This window comes from Monopterus albus, unplaced genomic scaffold, assembly GCF_001952655.1.
Source record: "Monopterus albus unplaced genomic scaffold, M_albus_1.0 scaffold39.1, whole genome shotgun sequence".
Classification (NCBI taxonomy): domain Eukaryota; kingdom Metazoa; phylum Chordata; class Actinopteri; order Synbranchiformes; family Synbranchidae; genus Monopterus; species Monopterus albus.
Genome location: NW_018127919.1, coordinates 4327851 through 4351714, shown reverse-complemented (window position 1 = coordinate 4351714; position 23864 = coordinate 4327851). Strand labels below are relative to the sequence as shown.

Below are 23864 nucleotides of genomic sequence, written 5' to 3'. Positions count from 1 at the left end.
TGTATGTTTTTACAGTACTCAATATACAGTTAAATGTGCCAAAAATTGGGTAAGCATTTATTCCTATGGAAGCACAATATTCATGATGCTTTACTGGGGCATCCCAGATCCAATAGAAGCACCACTTGTGCATTTACATAAGATTAGTCTCAGTAAACCCACACAGAGTGGACTAGCCTGTGCTCAGACTGAATGGAGCTTTATATTTCTTAATGTACAGTAGCAAACTAGGATTAAGGCATTACACCAAATAAAGATGGAGAAACCAAAACCGTCATTGTGCGCACGTTTCCATTATAGGCATCTACATGCTAAATTTTAACAAATGTGGCAAAATCACAACCTTAGCACTTCTGTCTTCATGCAGTTTTCATTGTTTTTCCAGGTTTGAACTGCCAGGGTTCTTCTGACTACACAGTTCAACTGGTCTTTCATTTACTGACACCAGCTTGAGATGGATGGAAAACAGCCATGAAGCAGTTAATAAAGTCATCAAAGATGCATGTAGGTGTACCTACCACCATATAGGTGGTCAGTATCTGTAATTTTCAATAAAAAGCAAAAATATCAGTGAAAAAACTATACTGTATAATACAGTGTGAGACAACTGACAAAGCTCATGAACAAAATCCATTCATCTGTTAAATATATGTGCACTGGAATATAATTCAGACACTTCTAACTGCTTTGAGGAAAGCGAGTGTTTGCTCCCTTCACAATTTTATCACATTTGTAAATGATGTATGTATAGAAAACATGATAAACTCTGAGTTCAGAGTTTAGTAACTTTAGAAAATTGTCATCAAACATGATCATCTAGTCATTTTGGACAAAATTGGTAAACAGCATATGTAGTGCTTCAGCTACAGTCATTGAACAGGAGGTAAAATGGCTGTTTATTAGCTTAGTTTTATATTCACAGTAACCAGCAGATGGCAGAATTTCATAGCTCTGGTGGTTTCGTCTAGCTTTATGTAACATTTTGTCCTGTATCCTACTCCAGTGAATTATGGTACAACATGCCCACTCAGGGTAAAAGGATTACAAAGAGTCAGTATAATAGCATCAACACATCAGTGTTAAAGGTCAAAGTTAAATCCTAACAGTGATCAAAGTAAAAAAGCAGTGAGCTAACCAAAGTCAGTGATTCAAAATATCAAAGAAATGTGTTAGTAAGATGTTCAGGTAGGGAATAACTTGAGCTAAATTATCATTTCCTTGTTTATAGTGTGATTTAATTATGTAGTTACACAACCCACACAAATACATGGCACAGCCTAAAAAGAAAGAATCTACTTCTCCAGTTTTGAAGGCCCAGTCTGTTCTAGAGTTACCAACACACTCCAACAGCCCAGTGGCTTTAGATTTACCTTTAAGAGCAGAGTAAATAAAGTGCTGAAGAAAACTGAGACAGCCAACCCAGATCAGACCCGCCCAAAATGCAAAATAATCATTACCTGGTGTCAGTGTCATCTGTTTCTCTTCATATGAGTCATTTCACAGAACAAGAATCTTGTGACAAGTAAGAAATATTTACTCCTTACTTCCTGTGTTCTACCTGCTGTATACGATGACTTACACAGTGACTATCAGTATCAATGTAAAAAGTCTTAGCATTGTGCAAGTATCATAGTCCCCTACTTTCGACACATGATCATCACTGTGTATTTTTAGACATTATGATGCAATCTAGTAAAGGTCTCAATGAGAAATTCACTCCCCTGTGCTTGGTGGGCCTGCCTGTGCCTGGGAACTGTATTTTGACAGCATATTCAACATTATTAAGTGCTCAGATAGCAGGAAGTGCTCATTATAAAACCAGTCTGACTGGTGAAGGAACTCAATCAACTCTGAAGCCGCCACTATGATACAGTATCACACACTGTATCAGAGCAACACGGAATGAAATCAAAACAGAAACTGATTCTGATGGACAAAGCTGGAGTACCCTGAGAGAAGCCATGCAGGCACAGGGAGAACATGCAGACTCCACACATGCTCAAACTTGGAGCCTTCTTGCTGTGAGGCGACAGCATTAACCACTGTGCTATTGTGCTGCCCTATTCATCACAGATTTATTTTGAAAATCACATTCTCAAGGTAAAATCACAGCACATCTGACATGGCCTATAATAAGGCTTCATTTCTAATTGAATGAAACAAAATAGATTTGAAAGCCCGGGGATTCCCTAGTTTACGTTTGTGTTGTCAGAGTGCATGTGAAAACAGTAAGCCAACACCCTCAGGGCACAGTGCTTCTGAAAATAAAACGCTCAGTCTGAACTTCCTTTTGTTAGTGTGTCAGGAGGAATATGTTTTCTCTGATGAAGGTGTATCAGTCAGTGTTTGCGGTTGTGGAGGTGATGGTGGTGGCTCACATAGAGTAAATAGTAATACACTACCAGTTAAAGGTTTTGACACACTTTCCCATTCATTTCAATGGGAAGGTGTGTTCAAACTTTTGAATGGTAGTGTAAGGAAGAGCAGAATATTAGCTAATACAAAATGCTGGCTATAAAACTCAAACATAAAAAGTAATTAATTATGGAAAACCAAAAAAAAGAAGTTCTCCTTTATTCTTTTCTTACTATGACAGTGTCTTAATGGGAAGTGTGGGTGAGAGAATATAAAGGCAGTAAGAAGTGGAACCTGGTTGTTATAAACACATGCAGTAAAATGTGCTTTGACTGGAAACACTGTGGTCTGAATATCTCATTAATTTTTGGGAGTGAGGGTTTCAGACATACCCTAGCAGTCTAACACTTAGGTTAAAACAGTGTCAGGTGTCAGCTTGCTCACATAACCTTGGCAGTAAACCCTGACTCATACTCTGCTTCCCAAGGTTTGATGATTACTGGTGATAGTTTCTTTGAAAGTGTACATTATGTACAGTATGTATCATGAACTGGATTTACTATATGTTGTTATAATAATAGTGTCCATCAATGGTCAGTACTTAAACCTGTAAATGTTATTTTAACCCTTTCATCTAGGTTAACATTAAGCTTCTAAAGTGTGTTTTTGTGTTCATTTTCCTGGTTTTACCTCCTTCCCAAGAGACTGGAGTTCCTTTCAGTTCTGTTGACCTTTGGCAGATAAAGCATGCGCTTCTGTCAGCGCAGTGTAATGCCTCCTGTAGATGAAGCACACAAAAACAAAACGCACACATGCTGAATATAAACATTACAAACAAAAATTATGTGACAGAATGTGATATGATAGTATGTGATATGAGTTATAAAATGTAGACTTAGCATTGTCTTAAATGAATAAACATATATACATGCAAACACACTGTGTGATATTTGCATGAAATATGTAAATGAACATTCTGGAAAAAAACAAACAGGTCATACAGATTCATGCCAGTTTTTTCTTTTCTGACCAACCAATTTTGACAAAAAACACATGCCACTTTATTATTACCCAACAAACACGTTTAAATGATGGTTGTTCAGTTTGTGTATAATTAAAAGTGTGTTTGAGGTGAAAGCTCATTCTCCTTAGCAGTACAAATAAGTACAAGTTTACTTACTGTACTTTACTGACAGTAAATTTAGAATTTCATAATGAAATAACTTGTGATCACATCAAACTGTTATTTTATTTTACTCATGTAGTTTGCTTCCCAAAATTAAAACCATGGAGATGTCTAAAATGTTTTTTGTTTTATGCTTGTGCAGAACGTAATATCTCATTCAACTTCCCATTTTTCACATTTTTAAAGCAGCGGTGTGCTAAGTTATCTTTGCATGAATTGGCATCAATAAACGGCTAAACAGCATCATGACTCTGTGGTGCTATTTGTAAAAACAGAGCAAACACTTGTATTATACAGTAATTACTTACAGAACTCAACCTCACTGAGGTCAAAGTTCTGATTCCAGTTTCATATATAACCCTACAATAGCTTACTATAACAATAAGTGTTTCGTTAACTATTGTAGCCATATTTATTGGGTAGTTATGAAATAGCATCAAATTATTGCAAAATACCTTGTGGTTTTACATTGTCCTATTTTCTGCTTACCAGGCATCTTGTAGTGTTTATGACTAATGCTGGCTCAAGACTGGACCTTTAAAACAGCTCATGGACATACGTTACATTCAAATGTTTTTTTTTTTGTCAAATCTTTTTTATTTTGCATGACCTAATTTGTATTTTATATATATTATAGTAATATTTTACCTGTAAATTGAATGTATTTGTTTAACTTTTCAAAGCTGAAATGCAGTGCCTGATTTCCAGTTACATTTGTATATCTATTTTAAAATCTCAAACATACAATAGGCGTTTATATTAGTAATATGTTGTAAATAAAGTTCACAAACACCTCAGCTATAAATAAAGATATATTGAAAACAAAACAGACTTTTATTTAATGTTATATTACCTAATTAGTATTACACATAATATTAATATTTTAATTCTAGACTGAATTGACACGAAACAAATAATAAACCAAATTAACTATATATTGTTTGGTTATTAAAATATCTTCAATCCCCTTCGAGATGGTTCAACAAAATTAACAATGGCTGTTTTTGTTTGTTCGTTTTGTTTTGTTTTATGGCCTCACATGTGAAGCAGGTGGATAGCCATGTAGGGCATCTGTCTTGCGGCACAGGGGTCTGTTTCAGGAAACACTGACATCATGAAACTTACAGGTGTCTACTGCCACCACTGATGAGTCGAAACTGCGTGCGCATCCCCGCCCACCTGTTACAGAAACCGTTTCAAACAGCTCGTGCCCGCTTTCCCCTCCCCATTCAAGGTGCGGCTGAGGAACAGGTGTGTGAAGAATCATCTGAGAACGCTTATAAATTGAAATATCACGGTTTCTGCTATCTTATTTCTGGAGCGCTAAGGAATACGTACATAGATAACAACAGAAGAAGTTACTCTGGTAGCAACAAAACAGACTTAACTAAAACACCGTCCGATAGGGAGTCGGGGATTTGTGCCTTCAGAGCAGGTGGACGTCGTCTTTGTTTCTTCGAAGTCAACTCGTTGAAGGAGGAGTACAAATGGCCAACTCCGGTGTTCAGATGCTGGGCTTCGCCCTGGCCCTGCTGGGCGCAATTGCGTTGATAGTTGGTACCATTATGCCCCAGTGGAAGATGTCTGCTTATGTTGGAGACAACATCATAACAGCAGTGTCCATGTATGAAGGACTGTGGATGTCCTGTGCGTACCAGAGCACAGGCCAAATGCAGTGCAAAGTCTACGACTCTATACTGCAGCTCAACAGTAAGTAAGCTTATGCTTCTTGTTTTTGGGAACACAAACTGGTTTTAATTTATTTTTAAAAAAATAAAATACTTATTGTAATGCCCTTATAGTCTGAACCGTTATAGACTACTATTAACGCAGTTTTCTAGGAAATCAATCTGGTCTAAAGGTTAATAGTGTGACTGTTTCCTATACCAAAAAGAAAATAATAGTTAATGTGTAACCTGAAATGTAAAAATTGGAGTTCGCTGTAGGAATATAAAAATCTCACCTTTTTCTTTAGCTCATGTTTTACTTGGTTCAAATGAGTGGGATTCCAGTGGGTTAACCGGTTTTGTCACTTATTAACTCCCCTTTATTCGCCCAGAACGCAACTGATTTTGTTTAAACTACACTGTAATATGCTGTGCAGTAGGGCAGCTTGAATCACTGTTAAAAAGCCACGTTTAAAATTTTTACATTATTTCTATTTTATATGTGGGAGTGTGTGAATAACTTGTTTACATCTTGACAATGATTTATTCAGTAGCCATTGTCCAGGACAACCTCCCCCACTCCACTCCCGTTTGTGTTGAGGTGTGGAGAACGCCATAGGTCTTGAGTTGTGTTACAGGTTTAGTACGAGTCACTGTTTAGTCTAAATACCAGCTCCACAAACAGTTTCTTTAGCCTCAAATGAACATGTACAATTTGGCCCCAGAATATTGACATTCATACACGGGATTTGGAAAAATGTATCAAATGCAGCATTGGCTTCATTGTCTCCTAGTGTTTGGACACACCATTTGCATAATCAAAGGATCAAACATTTGCAAAGGCCCCTGCTTTAGGGTTGTAGTAGGTAAAATTTTTGCAGGCCTTTATCGAAACATCTAAAGCTAAATGAAGAAGTTGGAACATTTTGCATTTCCTTTTTCAAAGTCATAACTCCATGATGAACAAGGTGTGTCTGCTATTGCACCGTTGGACCATAAAGCAGTGGCTAAATGATCAATGGTAGCATTATAGTTGAGCTCTCCATTGTATAAGCTTAAAATGTAACTGATTAATCGACTACCCCCAGGCCAAACTGCCTGTAGTTTTGTGCAGGCAGTTTACACAGGTCCCTCCCTGTATATTAATCTTGCAGCATGTTTGTAAAAATGCTCTTAAAGTTGTGATTTTTCATGTAGATGTGAACTAGAAATCCATAAACTGATGGGTTCATTATGCTTTTTATTTTTATCAGTTTTTTTTGGAATACATGTTGCTTATCAAAACATTTGATAGAATATCTTTCAGAACAGTGGGTCTTATCTCTTCAAACATGAACACACACCAACCTTGATAAACGCTGTGATTAAAATTGTGGTTAGATGTAGAGCAAGTGAACAAATAATGGGTCCTTATTCATACTTGAGCCAAAAAAAAAACTTATCAGTGCACATCTGAAGTTTGGGAACAGTGCATGCCAAAGCTGTGAAAATTGGCTGAAACTAGATTTTGACTGTTTGGGAGCAGCCAATATTGGACATTATTCATATTCTAGAGAGGGCCTGTGTTTGTTGGGACATTTTCTTGACTATATAAAATGTCCACCTGCAAAAAAATGGAGTGAGTGTACAATGAAACTGGGAGTGTCTTCCTCATAATGACATCTGAAACCTGGTTAGACCTGTTTCTGACTTGCGCACAGACACACACTCACTCCCTTGTTCCGCGCTCCAGAGTTTCTTTGGTCTTCTGGTTAGAGCCAGTTTTTGTGGTGTGTTGTTAGAGGGTGTGGCAATGAGACACAAGAGACAGAGGCCACTTGGTTGTACATGCGCAGTGCTTGCAATACACCACTGTTCTCCAACCCCCTCCAAAAAAACAAATAGTGGCTTCAAAATGCACTAAAGCAACTCTGCAGAGTTTTTAGTAGAAGCTTCATCACCACCAAACACTGTAGAAATTAATTCCAATGCCAGTAGCTTTTTTTTGTTGTTCTGCTACAATAAAACCTGTCAGTCGTCACACCTTTATCCCTTGCCTCCATGTACAGACTAAGTATTAGATATCTGTCATATTAACGGATGGCTTAACCCCGTCCTGTCTCCTTATCCAGGTGCCCTCCAGGCAACCCGCGCCCTCATGGTTGTGAGTATAGTTCTAACGGTAGTAGGCCTGGGTGTATCCACCATGGGAATGAAGTGCACCACTTGCGGAGGAGATGACAAAACGAAGAAGTCCCGCATTGCCATGACTGGTGGCATTGTTATCCTTGTTGGAGGTAAGCCATTCACTTTGTTTGTTAATGGTGTTTGTGTCTTAACCATTTAACTGATGTTGTCCTTTATTCTCCCTCAGCTTTGTGTGCTGTTATTGCCTGCTCTTGGTTTACCTATGACATCATCCAGGCCTTCTACAATCCTTTCACCCCTGTCAATACAAAGTAAGTACATGGCAGTGTCTTAGTTTAGCTTTAAGTTGGCCACCCTCCTCTATCTAAACATTTTGCATGCATTCAGGCACTCTTCTAGTGCTGCTGAAAGTATTGCAACATGCTTGCTGTGTGTTAGAGCTCTACTATCATGTTTACCATTTTGGTTGACTGTAAATCTCTCTCTCAAGGTATGAGTTTGGCGCTGCCGTCTTCATTGCCTGGGCTGGAGCATTCCTGTCTGTAGTGGGAGGTGCCAAGATGGCAGCATCCTGCCGAAGAGGCAAATCTGCACCAAGGTACCCAAAGCCCGCCACCTCCACCTCCAAGGAATATGTTTGAACAGGACAGGACTGGGTTTCATAGGCTGAAGGGACACTTGACATTCATGCTAGTCCAACTCAGAGAAAGAAGCATTGCCAAGAGGCAACTGGTACACTTAATTTTAAGTTTTTGCAGGGCTACCCTGTGATATTACTGTAATATTTTATCAAATGCCTTCAGGATTTAAATGACTGTTTACCCCTAAGAAAGAGCTACAGTCTGTGCTTACTATTCAGTATACGATCCACTTAGTTGACACCTGTGGGTGGTCAAACACCAGAGATACTGTACAAGTTGTAGAAAACGCTGTCCACATGCTACAATGTTTAGTGCATTGCAGTGTACAGTTTGTGGAAAATTGTGAATGTACTCACTAGAAATCGGTGCAATGGACAGCGCTTAACCCACTTGTTACTGCGTAGGCTGGATTCATAGTACCAGAGAAGCTTGTGTGTTATTTATATGAACAAGTCAAATATTCAGTACCAGTGTAGGCTCTTTCTGCTAAAGTGTATGAATCTTTATGAATGACTCCTTTAACTCAGATCACCAATTCTTTTGCTGTCACTTGTTCTATGATTACTGTTGGTGTAAATTTGCTTGGACTTTTTTTTTTTTGAGGCAATAGCTTTTGCTGCTCTCAAATTTTTTAAAACATTTTTAATTGTGATTTGCAGAGTTTGTTATAATAAAAGTGGAAATGTCTTTGAATTGTGTATTTTGTATATCATGGCACCCTTAATCCTACACAAAATGCAGCTCAAGGTACTTTACAAAATATAATTTGAACATTTTTTTTAGTAAAATACTAAATGAGGCTGCACTAAAAGTACAGACTTCAAATGGTAAGTGATCAGAAAATGCTTGCTGGTGGGTAGAGGCACCTGCTTTGATGGAGAATATTTTACTGTAATTCTTACTAAGCCCTAGCCAAATTGCTTACAATTTAAAAGCTGGAAATTTTGGCTTTAACAAAGTGGTAAACACAGGAGCACAAGTCCCGGCTGCATGTGGAGATACAAGCAAGATCACATTTCTCACAGGCACACTGAAGTTACATAGATGTGACAGACCTGCGGTGGAAATGATTTTTTCCTTCAGGGTCATACTTTGTCTGGAAGCCATCATGGGCACAGAACATGATGGCTAACAAAATGAAAATTGCTTTGGTTTTATTGCCACCTTGTGGTCTATGCAGGCAACTACATGTGGGTATAAGTTCTGTCAGATGCCTGCATGGATATAAAAGGTTATTAGTAGTGATGCACCGAAATGAAAATTCTGGGCCGAAACCGAAAATTTAGGATGCATTTGGCCGAAACCGAAAATGGCTTCTTTTAAAAACTTCAAATTTTTAAAACACGCGTACTCTATAATTGTGTGTGTGTGTGTGTGTGTGTGTGTATATATATAATTACTTGAATTTGATGAATCTGAAATTAAAATCTAAAATATTTTTAACAATACCAAATAATCAAGTTTTATGTAACACAAACATTTTAAATTGCTGTGCAAAACGGTGCAAAAACAGCCATAGAACTTCCAAACTGTAAACAACATAGCCTAGGTAGCTAGCAGTGCTACACAAACTTTAATGCAACTATGCAACATTGTACTGCTGTTTAGTTCAACAAACGTGGCAGGTTTTTCTTTAGGAACAAAAGTTGCTCCGCTTTTTGGCCGGAGAGACGGTTCCTCTTCTCATTAAGCACATGAGATGCTGCACTGAAGAGTCTCTCACCGCTGACATGCTTTGTCGTTCATGGAGAGACGCGTGATCTAACAGCTCCAGCGTGAGTGAAACCTAACCTGTGCTGCGCCAGGATATGATGGGCGGGGCGGGGCATCTTCGGCGTGTTTTTATTCCGGCCTGAAACAAAAATGGCCTTTTCGGCCGAAAATTTTCGGTGGCCGAAATTTCGGTGCACCCCTAGTTATTAGATCCAAGTTCACCAAATGTAAACAACCCAGATGTACTTGTTGACAGTCTGCAAAGTAGTGGTGCAGTTTGTCAGGTCAGAGCACTGTAATTCTATTGAGATCCCAAAAAGATCGGAGGGAAAGGTGTTAATCTTGGTGAGAGTATTACAGGGTGTAATACAACCTTGAAATTCTCTGTATAAACGTTGGGCGCAGTAATTACACTAACAAACCAAATTTGGCTATAGAAGTAAATATTGTATTTTTAGAGAAAATACAATAATGTAAATATACCATTCTGTACTGTATGAAAAGGTGGGGGGTTGACTGCTAATCTGCAGCTCTTTCTGCTTGCACATAAATGGAGACAGTCATGGATTTTCAAAATCTTAGGGAATCAATGGCGGTGCACACTCCTACATGTGCTGCAAAGACTAACATATAGCTTGTGCCCTGGATGTATACATTGTTCTCTGTTGAAATTTGAATAGTATGTAGACTGAACACAAAAATGGATTCAGGAAAAATGACAAAAACTGCATTTATCTTCAAAATGGGTTACACAGCAGTCATCTTTGGAGTGAACCAGCATAGTTGCCAGGCCTACATGTAGTTATTGATCAATTTTTGGATAGTCCATCCAAACCCACAGCATATTTAACCATACAAATGTGCACCTGTTCATGGGAACACCATAATCTGCTTTAACAGGCCTCATCCCCTACCTGCAATTTTAGTATAACCAGCTGTTCAAATAACCTGAGAATTAATGGCTTCTTTAAAACTCTTGAGGTGGCTGTTTCTCAAAATGTCACAACAGCCAGCCTTTCCAGAAATTCTCCCAAGTTCGCAAAATCTGTTTTGTAAAGTTAAAAAAAACGTTAACCAGATAAAACCTAAATCCTTCATTCAGCCACTTTATATTTGGCCTTTTACTTATTGGATATCAGTATTAAAGGCAACATAAGGAAGCTCAACAGGCCCATCTTCCTACATATACATAGGTATACTGTGATAAAGATGTAGAGGGTTTGGTTGGTTGTTCATAGTAGACAAATTAACAGTGATCATCAGTGCTGCTGTCAACCACCAATTCTACTTTACAACATATCAATGGCCAACATTAGCTGACGTACTGGGTGCTGAAAATGGATTTGAAATGCAAGTTTGACAAATATATTTTTATAGCTCCTGTATGAGGCTAAACAAACCTTTATCTCATATGTATTTTAATAAAGCAGGAAGATATCTTCCATACTCTTGTGCCAACAATCTAGCGAGAATTTTATTTACACATTTATTAAGATACTAATTTAGAAATTGCCCCCCCCCTCAAGCTGGACTTGATTTGGAATGAATCAGTGTGAGGCACGGAGTTGGGCTTCAAAGGGTCTGAGGGTGATGTGCCAATATACACACACACACCACTCATAAAATGAGAATAAAACTGTTGTTTAGACTTATTTAGCATCAGCCACCGTCTGTCTCCACTTCCACAGTTCTGCCACAATCTAAAGGAGAGAAGAAAAGCGTGTCAACAGGGGAAAGACAACATTTAAAATAAAAATCTAAACTTTTGCATCAGTGTACAGCATTTCTTTTTTTTTTATTTTTGCCTCTACAACAACGCATTCAATGCATTTATTTGAACATTACATCCACTCTGAGATTGGACAAAGTTGGACTTTGGCACCCACTAGTAGTAGGATGAATAATTGGGCTAAAATCAACAAAGACTGGATCGAATTCTCTTCATTTTCAGAGAAAAAAAAACATATTCCTATAAGAATTTTAACACTAAATTGAGGGCACCTTAAACTTAACACTATACCTTGGCATCTGAGACCTTATAACTGTGCTTCACAAAGTTCTCAAACTTGGGCTGGTGCTTTGGTAACGTCACTCCCTGTAAAAAGGGAAAAGAATTACAGTGGAGGACACAAATTTCTTTAGCAAAGGTCAAATATTACCATTCCAAACAGAAGAAATGGACAGAACTGCAACATAGTTTTAAAGGATCTCTAAGGACACAAACCTTCTTCACAGCCTCCATCAGCCTAGCTTTAATCTCAGGAAGGGTTAAGTTTCCCTTAGCAGCAGTTGGGGTTTTAGGGGACTTTATATCCTTTGCTTTAGGGGTCTTGTCCTGTTAAAAATGAAGTTGGTGCATCAGCAAAGAGAGAAGAGTGTTTCGAGCATTACTTTACAAGTGGAGAATCCTGAGTCATTTGATTTTTGAAAGTCTTAATATACTGACTACATCCAACATTTGTCAGAGACACTGCTGCTACTTGGTAGGTAAAAAGAAGATAAAAGTTCATGTGGACTGAGTTACCTGTTTGGCGGCTGGAGTGCTGGGTTTAGGACTCTTGCCATTCTGAGCTTGTCGTTTGGACGGTGTGGGTTTGGCCTGTTAATTGCAGCTGTTAGTGACAAAACAAGCTGAAGCTTCTTTACTGCAAAAACTGTATGCATCCGTTACCTTCACAGGTGATTCTTCCTCCTCACTCTCCTCATCCTCATCTCTTAAAGGAAAAGAACATGAGAATTGAAAAATCACAACAAAAAGTGAACAGTGTATTAGAAAAGTGTTCAATATCACCATTGTCAAATTAATTGCACATATATGGGAGTTTCATGTTCATGCGAGCATCCACCATATTCAGGAAAATGACAAAAACTGCATTGCAATGTTACCTTGCCTTATGTGTACTTTCAATAAAGCTTATGTAAACAACAACAAAAAAGAGACATCCATGGTGCCATTGTAAAGGCAGAATTTTTCCAACTACGCTAGGTTTTGTGGACAAATTTTCCCTCCTGCTGCTGCACTGTGGCCAAACGATGTGGAGTAAAATACAGGGTCTGAGTTCACTGCATGTCCGGGAACGTTCCTGTACAGGGACTAGCTGTTTTACCTGACTAGGCCCAACCTACAAGCAGCCGGCCTGTGAAGGCCCCGGTGGTGGTGACTGACCAGCTCATCAACACTGGATTCCCCCAGAGCACAGTACCTGTTTGTTTTGACTGCTTGAGGCCAGTGTGGCTGCCACATCTAATGTGTTGCTGGTTAACGAGCGGGTTAACGATCCATGATGTTGTCAGAGCTACCCTACCTGCTGGAATTAATTTCCTACTTTGGGACTGTATGTGGTCGTGTGAGGGAAGACGCAGCGACCACCGGTTGGATTTACTGACCTTGGAGCTACTTGATAGGGAGTGATGTTTCCACTACTTGGTGGGACTTAACAGTAAGTTTAACATACATTGCACATCTGTTAACACCTTGTTTTTGTAACAGAATTGTTATAAGGTTGGAGAAGTCACTATGTATGCATTATGTCAGTTAAAATATGGGGTTTCTCAATTATGCTTTTAGTGTTACGCATCTCTTTTCATCAGTACATATACCGTTATTTACCCATCTATGGAGGAAAAATTTATATTGATGCCATCGCAATTCATTGTGTTGTCCGATTGTGACAACACCAGCAGCAGGAGTTGTGCGAGTTCATGAACTGTCCTCTCAATACAATGGGCACTTTAAGGTCAGACTACAAAAATGACATATTCCACTCCCTATGACACCTATTACAATACTTACAGCACCCTTTAGTACCATAGAAAACAAGTAATGTTTACATTTCTGCAATGGGAAGAACTGTGAATTTTAGCCCCCATTATGGCCATCAAAAGCACATTACATGCATTAAATGCTCAGCATGATCAGTGGGGATAATTACAGCAGGCAAAAACTATTTTAATGTTCATATGGCCATCTGACTATTGTTATAAGATATACTTCAAAAACTGTGGTCCTATCATTCAATTTACACACCTGACTGATGAAAGGCAATGATTTATTCTACAGGTTTCATCAAGTTAAATTTAGGACCTACGTAGACCACTTTGAAGGTAAGACCTGAGTGCACAACCACCCCCAACGTAGGCAACAATAATTATTAATATATATATTTTTACATTCATACTTGAAGAAACATCTAACAGCCTACATTACCACACCCCCCAATGGTACCATATCGGCTTCCCACTTCTTGTAGTGAATGACAGTGGTGCACAGACTGTGCAGCGCTCTGATTGACTTTACCTGCTGTCAAAACCACCTGTAACCTGCTGATGAAATTCCTACATTTTTAGCGAGAAGTGAACTGTGGTTCAGCCAGGTAAATACAGATTATGCAGTTACAGATGTTGGATCTTAGATCTCAAATTCCATTTTAAGCTTCAATTATTGTAGCAATTATTTTCTGGCACATGTTTACATTTATTTTAAGTAACCAACCTACTGACTTTCAAGCCCTGCACACAGTAAATATTCTGGTTCCAATTGGGCCCGTTTTGTCATTTTATTAAAGCAGGATATATATGAACTGATATTTATTAATATATAGTGCCATGTTTAACACCTAACACTCACTCATCTTCTTCATCCTCAATGTCATCCTCATCCTCCTCCTCCTCCTCGTCGTCGTCCATCCACCTCTTCATTTTTTTCTGGAAGGAGGTAAAACATGGGCTGGGATCATTTCAGTTTTGACAAATTTGAACCTAAAACTGCTATGGATGTAAACCAAACCTGAGACTTGAGGGCAGGAGAGGAAGCAGGTCTTTTCTTTGATGTTTTGATGTCTTTCTCCTCCTCCTCCTCCTCCTCCACCTCTTCATCATCCTCTTCATCAAAGCTCTCATCTGGTTCCATCACTTGAAGAGTAATTTTGAAATATTAGGCAATGTTCCTCAACTAGAACACCAGACATGCAGTTATATGCACTTATTTCTCAAGCTATGTTCACATTAAGTGCTGAAATGACCCAAATCCATTTTTAACAAGCGACTCCGATCTGAGCTTTTCAAAGATATGTAAACAAAAGCAAACCAGGGTCACTTCCACATGCGTTCAAAGATCCAAATCCTATCTGATATTTGGCCATGTCACCTCAGCCATACTGGTCATTTCAGTTAAATCTGCACATGCATGGCAGTTTAGGACACTTATGGTGTTCAAATCGGAGCTGGATACAAGTCACTAACATGAATGTAAACCACCAACACAAACATACATAAAAAAAAAAGCCTGAGCACAAAGGCACAAATTTTGAAACTGCTAATGTATTAACAGTTGCACAACTATCAAAAGGTCACTGGACCGACAGAGCAACTACATTCCTATCCCATTAAAACATCCTTACATTTTTGTAACAAATACTTACTGACAAGGTGTTGTCCACTAATATGGATCGGGCCAGAGCCGGCCTTCAGACGGAACACTGCTGGGGGTGTGATTGTGAAACCACCAAGACAGACCTGCAACAAGCGCTCAGATTAGCCAGCCATCCCCAGAGTTGTTCATATTCATGTTACACAAAGAATGTGTGAGCTTTCAAAGCCAACTGTGGTGAGGGGGCCTTTGCAAGTATGAGACCCCCCCGCAAAAAAAAAAAAAAAAAAGCACAGCTGAAGCAAAACTAACAGTATGATGAGAACACACTTTATTAGTGCATCTGTTCATAAGCATGGAATGATTAGTTCACTCACACTTGGCAGGGTCGAAGGCTTGAGTGTAACCAGCGCTGCCTTGATTTTCTGACCCTCTGTGTCTTGTCCTTCCACTTCCACCATCTGAAGTTCATCTTTTGTGCTGGGATCCACACAGGCCTGAAGAGGACAAGTCAACAACAGGTGATTACTCTATCAAATAATTTCCTCAGACCAACTAATGGATCGATTATTACAGCATCACAGGTCATTATGAATGGCATGTCTTACACTCCGACAACAACTTTAATGCCAGGATACTCACCATCCTTAGATCTAACTGATGCTCAAATTCATTATCCTCGGGATTGAACACCACCTCCTTTCCAGCTTCCAGCACACACCCTGTTTTTAAGATATCAGATGTTAACTGACACGAAAGCCTCAACAGCAGCAGTTCAAATGTCAAACATTAATTCTGAGAGTTTAAAATGTGATGGATATGTTATTTGCTAAAAAAACAAAAACAAAACAAGTATTTGCTGCAGTTGAGTGTAAAGTGCTATATTTTAAACACACAAGAGAAGGAGCCATACACTGCTGGTGTCAGTTTCACGTGGCTTTGCACATTGTTTGGGACCAGATCAACTTTTAGTCATTTCACTGGGCTGCAAACACAAAACACCAGGACTTTTAAGCTGTATTACAAACTAGTTTTTACAGTTGAAAAAATAGCAAATAAACGCTATGTATACTAGTTCTAATGTAAAAATATAGCTTTCATTACATTTTAAGAGTTTTACTGTGCATAGTGGCGGAACACTAAAGATATTTAAACAGCATATAAAGTGGCTTATTTTCCAATTATCGTATCCCTTGTCTATAACACAGCTCTCAAAAGTGATATGCCAATTAATGTTCTACCTTAACTACCCTACCATTACTGAAATTTGTTTTTTTTTTTTTTTTTTGGCACAACGTGACGCATTTGGGTAAAATAATGAGGTCCTGACAAGTATTAACTAGTCATGTAATTGACAAATATTAGGTTTACACCTCAAGAGACGAAATGTGACTAAGTTAACGTTATGAGACGAAGGCGATCTAAAGAAACCAGGTATATTCCTGTTGATTAATGAAACGTTGCCCAGTGCAGACAATTCAAAGGCCTAGAGTCAAAAGAAAGAGGTCCAACGTGTAGAGAAGTGAGCGCGGTGCGCGTGTGTGAACCCACGTTGAAATGACTTTTCTCGACGACATACAAACTGTCGGGTCAAAACGTAACTTAATGTTTCCAGTTAATCTAAACTTATATGTAAAAGAATCTACAAAATAACCTCAAAGTCCCATGAAAAGAAAAAGCTTAAATATCAGCATTGTTCAGAACACACGGGCGCCGCCATGTTGGTAGTCAAACACGTGTGCGGCTCTGACCTGCTTAAGACTCATTAAACCTCCTGCTGCTTTAATAGAGCAACTCACGCAAATTGCTACACTTTAAATGGTTTAACATGACAAAAGGAGCATTACCTTGCACTGTGAAAGACCTAGTGTAGCTAAATATTAGCATTTTCTCGTCTTAAAATCTGCTATAATACCAGTAATCAAACACGAACGGTCTGGTACATAAAAAGTAGAAACTATCTCACCGTAAAGAAACGTCTGCGGTGCCATTGGTCCGTCGTCTAAACCATTCATCGCTTTAGACTAAAACTTTGTCAACCGTCTGCTTACTTGCAATAAAAGAATACCCAACTACAGGCTATGGAAACCACCAACAGCGTGCTACTCCGCCTCCTCTCTTCATCGCTGTTTCTGCTGCATAAAAGGCAAAGTAACCGCAGCGCCACCTACAGTAGGACTGTGTGTAGCACACCGCGCAGTCATATGTGACTTCATAACTACAATGAGTACAGTCTTAACGTCTTGTACGATGCAAGTCGATATTTGGTAGCGTTTAGCCGACTGGGCATAGTTGTATGCATGGCAAAGTAATAAAGAAAACATAATTTATTCATTCAATTTCAACCCGAGGAAGCTGCATTTCTAAATATGGCTAAGATAAATGTTATTTTTTTATTTAAACTAATTTGGATGCCTGATTGTAGGCTCATTTAATGTCGGGTGTTATTGTGCTTGCCATGTGTCCTTCTACAGAAATGATTGAAAAATTAAAAGAAAAACAAAACAAAGGAAAGCCCTTATGGATTAAGATCTGGGTACTACAAAAGCTATGGCATATAATTTACATAATTTTCATACCTATCAAACAATTCAGGGACTGCTTACCGTGTACCTTGTACTGAAGGGGTTTTCTCTGATTTATCACATATCTGTAGGAGCACAGAGCCAAAGACCCATAGACACAAACATACACATCCATATAGAAGAAAAGAACAACTATAAAGTAAACCACAGCTCAATTTAAGTTAACATATTATATTTATTCATACGGCTTAGAACTCATTTCTTGTTTGTGAGATATAATAACTCCAAACCAAGATATCACAGACCTGAGGCCGTGATATCACACAGATGAACCACACAGCAAAGAGCTGCTCCAGTGTGATTAATATTTTAGTGCATAAACTATTATAGCCTAATGACCTATGGCTTCAAACACACCATGGCTCACAGAAAATCATCTGCAGGTAACTGCCAGAGTGATCCTATTCTTTCTGTACCTGTGTGACATCACAGATTTGGTCTGGGAGGAGACATGACCAAATGTTCACTAATACAGATGGAGCTGTCCTCTGTGTTATCAAAATATTACAAGCTGGCATTCAGTGACATTTCCCTGCAAGATTATCAGAAGCTTTCCTATAATGTTCTCATGCCAGGGTTTCATCAGAGCATGAGACTGAGCTACTCTTCTTATATAATTACATATGAGCAGGTATCAATGCTTCAAACACAAATTTCACTGTTACAGTTATCATTGTTATCATCTCTGATCACCTGTCACTTGTACAAATAAAGATATGGTCTCTTCCTTCTAATTCAGTGTCTTTGTTTTGTGGGCACCTCATCATAAAACATTTATGCACATTTTCCACAATGCACACCAATTTGACCACAAGAGGCAAAACAGCCAGTGAAAATCTAAAAGAATGAATCCAGTTTTGTTCCTTTTAACTAAAGCCAACATAGGCAGAAAGACAGGCACATACATACCATATAGAACCCACAAAAGGAACTATTTCAAAATTATTTGACTTTCTACTGGTGATCTTTAGACAGACTCAGAACAATAAGCATCAGACAGACTCAGCAGGCAAGCAATAGCCAGGCCAACACAAAAGTATAGGGAGTCACTGCAAAGGCAAAACCAGTACATGACATTTGGAATATGACATGTCTGTCAACATGAGATAAATATAGTCTTTATGGCCAGGTCCCCAAAACAAATATGACAAGCTTTTGGAGATAAATCAAAAACTCTTGCAAAAGCATGCAGATATATTTTTCCAGTAATTATAAATAATTCCACTGGTTGAACAAGTAGCTCTTCACATTTTGGGAGCAGCCTTGAAAACTTTAAGAGGCCAATCTTCAAAACAAGACTGAGAATGATGCATCTGTCACTTTGTTATCAGTCTCTTGGAACTGTGGCAAAATTCCACAGGAGGGATAAAAGCATGGCAGTCCAGTTCCTTCGTTTCAGTCTTTTTACAGGTTTCTGGCCATATCCATACCACTGCTAGATCAGATGGGAGGAGAAGGAGAGACTGGATGTACTGCACATATGCATCCACACGCACAAAATCACACCAAGCCCTCTCATTTTTCACAACTTTGTCTCCATCGTCTCTGTTTATCCTACATCACATTTTCAAACAGCTGCATGGATCTCATCATGGTTTCATCCTGGGGAGAGAGAAGTCATGGCAGAATGATTGAATTAACTAACACTGTACTCTATCACTATATAGTAATATATAAGAAAAGTTCAGCTTTCAGAAACAGTAATGTAACACCAATTCATTTGTCTTGCCCATTAAACAGCAAACCAGTCTTAAGTTATTCTTGAGGAGACACTGTGTAATGTTTAACTCTATTTTCATTATGTATGGACTTGTTTATCCCAGTTTAGACTTGAAAATATGTATATGATATATTTTGTATATTGAACATGTTTTAAATTTACTTTCAGATCTGCATCAGTTTCTTTATGGTTATAGTTTTTTCATTACTTTTAAAAACTTTTACAATGTACATTGTGTTTTATAACATATTAACTTTCAATGTGACAATGTTATTTAAGCTCAAAGGTTAATTTACTAGTTTTCTGTACTTTTTAACTGCAGGGAGTTGATTGGAGCTGTTTAAGGTTTCATAATGGGACCTAAGTGTGGAATTATTCACTTGTTGAAGACAGTGAAATGTGGTGGAAAGCTTCAAAAGCTGATATGGGAACCTTTGAGATTACTGAGTTATTTTGTTCCATCTATTGTTCCCAAAGCTCAAGACTTCCATGCACAATTTTTAAATGTGTTTCAATGTGTTTGAGTACCTGGAACATGCTGTGTAAGTAAATGTTTATGTCACGTTTTATACCTCCCAGTCTCAAAGTTGGCAATGGTTAAATATTTTCACTTTAAAATTGTATATTATAAAATTATATTTTTTTATGGTTACAAAAGAATTTAAGAGATGTAGGATTATACATACCTCCTGGCAGGCAATAATAAACTCCTCTAAAGTCACCACTCCATCTTTGTTTTTATCCATTTTCTGTAGAAAAACAATGTTACAGAACATAATGTGAATTAGTACCAAAATTATATTAAATTAATTAAAATATTTAGTTATTTTTTAGTGTGGCACTTCTCTTGCATTGCAATAAATGTTGCATGCAGAAACTGTAGGAAACCATGCACACTACTATCACAATACACAGTATGGAGAATAACTGTTGCTACTGCATGAAATTTGACATTAATGCCAAGTGTCTAAATAAAACCAAAAAGGCTCAATAGGAAATCTACTGTAGTATGAAAGACATTATAAATCATGTTGTTCTACTAGCATTTGATTCTTGGGGTAATTTAATAATAATTTTAAAGTTAACCTGAAAAAAGGCATCCACATGCTGCTGTGGGACATCTCCTTTTAGTGCAGGGTAGGTGTACTTTCCCATCATGTCATAAATGGCCCTCACAATTTCTGTCATTTCCTGAAAGAAAAGATCATTTATTCTCACTGTGATGGCTTACAAAGCACCTCATGAACTGCAACAGCCCAGTCTTACCTCTCTGCTTATGTAGCCATCTCTGTTAATGTCATACAGGTGAAATGTCCACTCCAGCTTTTCCCTCAGAGTACCCCGCAATAATATGGACAATCCCATTACAAAGTCCTGACAGCAACAGAACAAGATAAAGAAAATGGTAGAAAATTTTAAAGGTTCATAGTAGATGGAAGTAAATAAATAATTTACATAAATGCAATTACAAAGGATTTCTTTTGTACCTTGAACTTAATGGAGCCATTATTTGTAGTGTCAAATGCACTGAAAAGATAATGTGCATACATGCTTGCATCTGCAACGCAAAAAAAGTAAATGTGTCAGGTGTTGTCCTCAGAAAGTTTCACAGCGCTATGAAAAAAATTGGAGAGCATTGCACTTTACCTCCATGAGGAAAGAACTGTGCATAAATGTGTTTAAATGTCTCCTCATTTACCACACCACTTGGACACTCCTGTGGAGAAAAAGACAAATTCAGTTTAATCTACTCAGGTTATGATTTTTCTTCTTGTTGGTGAAAAACTTGTAATAATTGTCAGGTCCAAGTCACTTGACCCCAAAAATGTATTTGCATTGTTTATATATTGACATTTTTCTTACCCTTTGTATTGTACAGTTAACACTATTTTTATTTTCAGCAGAAAACAATACTTTCAAGTAACTGTTCATAGAAAGCAGTGGTGAAAAGTGGATTTGGGAGCAGGGGGCAATCTTTGTCATGTTGGATGGAAGTGTGGAGTTCCGCCCAGACTATCAACAGCTATCATAGACCGTTTCTTCAGCAGAATGTAGTTGATGCAGATTGATTGCAGTAGCATGAACTAAACTTCATTCAGCTGAATTATAGCGGTAAAATTCGGAGACTGATATATTGATATCTTAAGTTGAAGCCATCTAAATGACCAGGAACCATTAGGGGGAAACGTGGACTTACAAAAAAAAAAAAAGATAACAAACAAAAAACCTGTATATATTGCTTTCATTATTTATTGGCAATGTGGTTGGAGAAACCCTTTATATTGATTCACCTTCATGAAGCAGCCAAAAGCCCCACAGACAGTAATTCCTATACCCACATACTCTACCATTGGCAGATGAGAATATTTTTATTTCTGAGTTGAATGTATGGTTCAAAAACACTTACATTTCTGTCCATGCATAACAATAAGCATCTACTATGCTATTGACAGTAACCTACAGTTTGGGTACAATAAATTATGTTTTCATTATTAGTCCTGCTACCTGTTGCCTTACACTACACAATTTTACTTTAGTAATTAGAAAATGTCCATGCTTCTAGCACATTGCTGCATTTAAGCAGCAAAACTGAACTATATTTCTAATAAACCAAACAAGCCAGACAAAAATATTGTGACTGTCCAGAGGAAATTGTGCTTGTTTTAATAAGGCTCCAGTAAGTTCACATTGTCACAGGAGACGGTTTAAATAATTAATGAAGTTACCACTTCTGCGTTACTGCAAAGACATGTTTCGATCTTGTTCATATTTGATGGCCACAGAAATTTAATAAAGTCAAAGAAAAGGAGTGTGAAACAATGTCTCGAAGTGGATTTTTCAAGCCAGAAGTGTGAGTCGCCAGCACTGTGATACTGAAGGGCATAAACTCTGGCAGGGGGCCATTTGGATGTCAGGAGGTAGGCACCAATTCAACCCAATTTAATTTGGGATACATCAGCTACATTTCAAGATCGTTTCAGCAAGAAACGTTTCTGCTAAATTTAGCCATGCTAGCGGCACATAGCTCTGTGGATCACTCATTATAGACCAGACTGAAATATCCAACCAACTATTGGATGCATTGCCATCAAATACTGTACAGACTTTCATGGTTGCCAGAGGATGAAAACTGACCTTTCTGTTTTTCAGTGAAATGTCCCAACAAGCATCGGAAGAATTGCTATTAAATTTGGCACAGAAATCCTTGGTGCCCAGAGGATGAGGTGACCAGCTGATTTTGTATCTTGGTGAACGTTAATTTGTCCACTACTTTAGTTTATAACCGAATACATTCAAAACTATAACCACCAGCTTCTGCTGTACTTTGTGTTTTGTGCTAATTAGCAAAAGTTAGCATACAAACAAACTAAACATTTAGTGTGACCATTGTAGACATTAGCCAACGTCAATATTTTAGTTTTGTCATTGATAGCATATTTGTATACTAATTTTAGTATTTAGCTAATTGTGTTCCACCTCAAAATATACATTCATGATGCTTGTTCAAATAGAAATTATCTGCATTGCTACCATTAAGGTTAAATAGTAAACTGTGTGTGTGTGTGTGTTTTAATTAAGGTGATCAGAAACTATATTTGAATTATCTCAAATGCAAATTGGTGATTAAGGGCTCAGCATGCTCTGTAGCCTATGTAGCCAAAGTAATAATGAAATGAAAGTGTACATTTTTAAAACCACGATACAGGATTTGTAGCTCCTGTTTGGTGAAGTTAGTTTGGGCTTCCAGTTGCTCAAGACCCTCTGGCCTGTGACACACCATTGTCATCTCGAGCTCTTCATCTGTTTTATCTACAATGAAAGGAAAAGGAGAGAGAGAGAGAGAGAGAGAAATTTACTACTCAAAATCATGTCAAGGCCTCCACAATCCCTGTTCAACATGTGCTGTTTCTGATCTTTAAAATTATGAAAACTGTAATACACAAGAAAGAGACAACTCAGCAAAGCTTGAAAATTTTAAGTCAGCAGAAAACATATCCAGAATCTGATTAGACTGCAGAAAAGAGCCTTACTGGGGTAGTTGCAAAGAATAAGGCAGAAAAAAGATCAGAAAGACTTACACACAGAGTAAAAATGGTTATGAAAGGAACTACATGTATTTGACAAATAGATTTTCCCTCAGGAGCTGAAGGGTTTTATTAACAGCAACATGGTGCTACATGTGTTTCAGGCGCTGTGGAGACGAATGGTGATTACTGAGTTCTAGTTCTGCTTCTGGCAAGGATTTGTCACACTGACTGCCTCCAGCTACAGCAATATTAACATCCTGGCATCTGGCTGTGGACACAATACACACACCAGTGAGTTTGCGAACATGAACAAATGTCCAAGAGAAAACAACAACCTAAGTGCTCTCTGAAAGTCTCTTTGTTGTTTTGTTGTGTTCACTTGCAGTAGCAAAGCCTTAGAAAAATGATGAATAAATGAAAGCCCGAAGCCTTATATTGATGTGGCAAGATAAGATTATATACATCTTTATCTTT

General features: G+C 38.0%; 3 protein-coding genes across 4 annotated transcripts in view; 1 reads left to right on the top strand and 2 right to left on the bottom strand.

Annotated features, from left to right (window-relative positions):
- The first annotated feature begins 4698 nt into the window (after positions 1–4698).
- cldn7b (claudin 7b) lies at positions 4699–8454 on the top strand. Its single transcript, XM_020598930.1, has 4 exons — positions 4699–5251; positions 7320–7484; positions 7562–7646; positions 7826–8454. Exons 1-4 carry the CDS (start codon positions 5029–5031, stop codon positions 7974–7976), a joined length of 624 nt encoding a protein of 207 aa, XP_020454586.1. The 5' UTR covers positions 4699–5028; the 3' UTR covers positions 7977–8454.
- Positions 8455–10405: 1951 nt separating this feature from the next.
- Positions 10406–17177, bottom strand: npm1a (nucleophosmin 1a). The gene is made up of 11 exons (XM_020599116.1): positions 17024–17177; positions 15700–15779; positions 15435–15554; positions 15110–15203; positions 14476–14600; positions 14317–14381; positions 12361–12403; positions 12214–12288; positions 11914–12024; positions 11710–11784; positions 10406–11389 (listed from the first exon to the last, which is right to left on the bottom strand). Exons 1-11 carry the CDS (start codon positions 17070–17072, stop codon positions 11339–11341), a joined length of 888 nt encoding a protein of 295 aa, XP_020454772.1. The 5' UTR covers positions 17073–17177; the 3' UTR covers positions 10406–11338.
- A 1989-nt stretch (positions 17178–19166) lies between these two features.
- The window catches only part of kcnip1b (Kv channel interacting protein 1 b), a 30376-nt gene continuing 25678 nt past the window's right edge, over positions 19167–23864 (bottom strand). For both annotated transcript variants that reach the window (XM_020599057.1, XM_020599058.1), the window contains exons 2-8: positions 23048–23172; positions 21010–21079; positions 20850–20920; positions 20629–20736; positions 20449–20553; positions 20049–20111; positions 19167–19244 (exon numbers count right to left, since the gene is read on the bottom strand). In XM_020599057.1, the coding sequence (XP_020454713.1) occupies positions 19197–19244; positions 20049–20111; positions 20449–20553; positions 20629–20736; positions 20850–20920; positions 21010–21079; positions 23048–23172 (590 nt within the window). In that variant the 3' untranslated portion in view covers positions 19167–19196. The remainder of the gene's footprint in view (positions 19245–20048; positions 20112–20448; positions 20554–20628; positions 20737–20849; positions 20921–21009; positions 21080–23047; positions 23173–23864) is intronic.

Coding starts and splice junctions, on each gene's coding strand:
- cldn7b (XM_020598930.1), top strand. CDS start 5,029: ATGGCCAACTCCGGTGTTCAGATGCTGGGCTTCGCCCTGGCCCTGCTG. Junction 5,252..7,319: donor CTCTATACTGCAGCTCAACA/GTAAGTAAGCTT, acceptor CTCCTTATCCAG/GTGCCCTCCAGGCAACCCGC. Junction 7,647..7,825: donor TTCACCCCTGTCAATACAAA/GTAAGTACATGG, acceptor CTCTCTCTCAAG/GTATGAGTTTGGCGCTGCCG.
- npm1a (XM_020599116.1), bottom strand. CDS start 17,072: ATGAATGGTTTAGACGACGGACCAATGGCACCGCAGACGTTTCTTTAC. Junction 15,780..17,023: donor ACCGCAGACGTTTCTTTACG/GTGAGATAGTTT, acceptor TCTTAAAAACAG/GGTGTGTGCTGGAAGCTGGA. Junction 12,025..12,213: donor GCACTCCAGCCGCCAAACAG/GTAACTCAGTCC, acceptor CATTTTTAACAG/GACAAGACCCCTAAAGCAAA.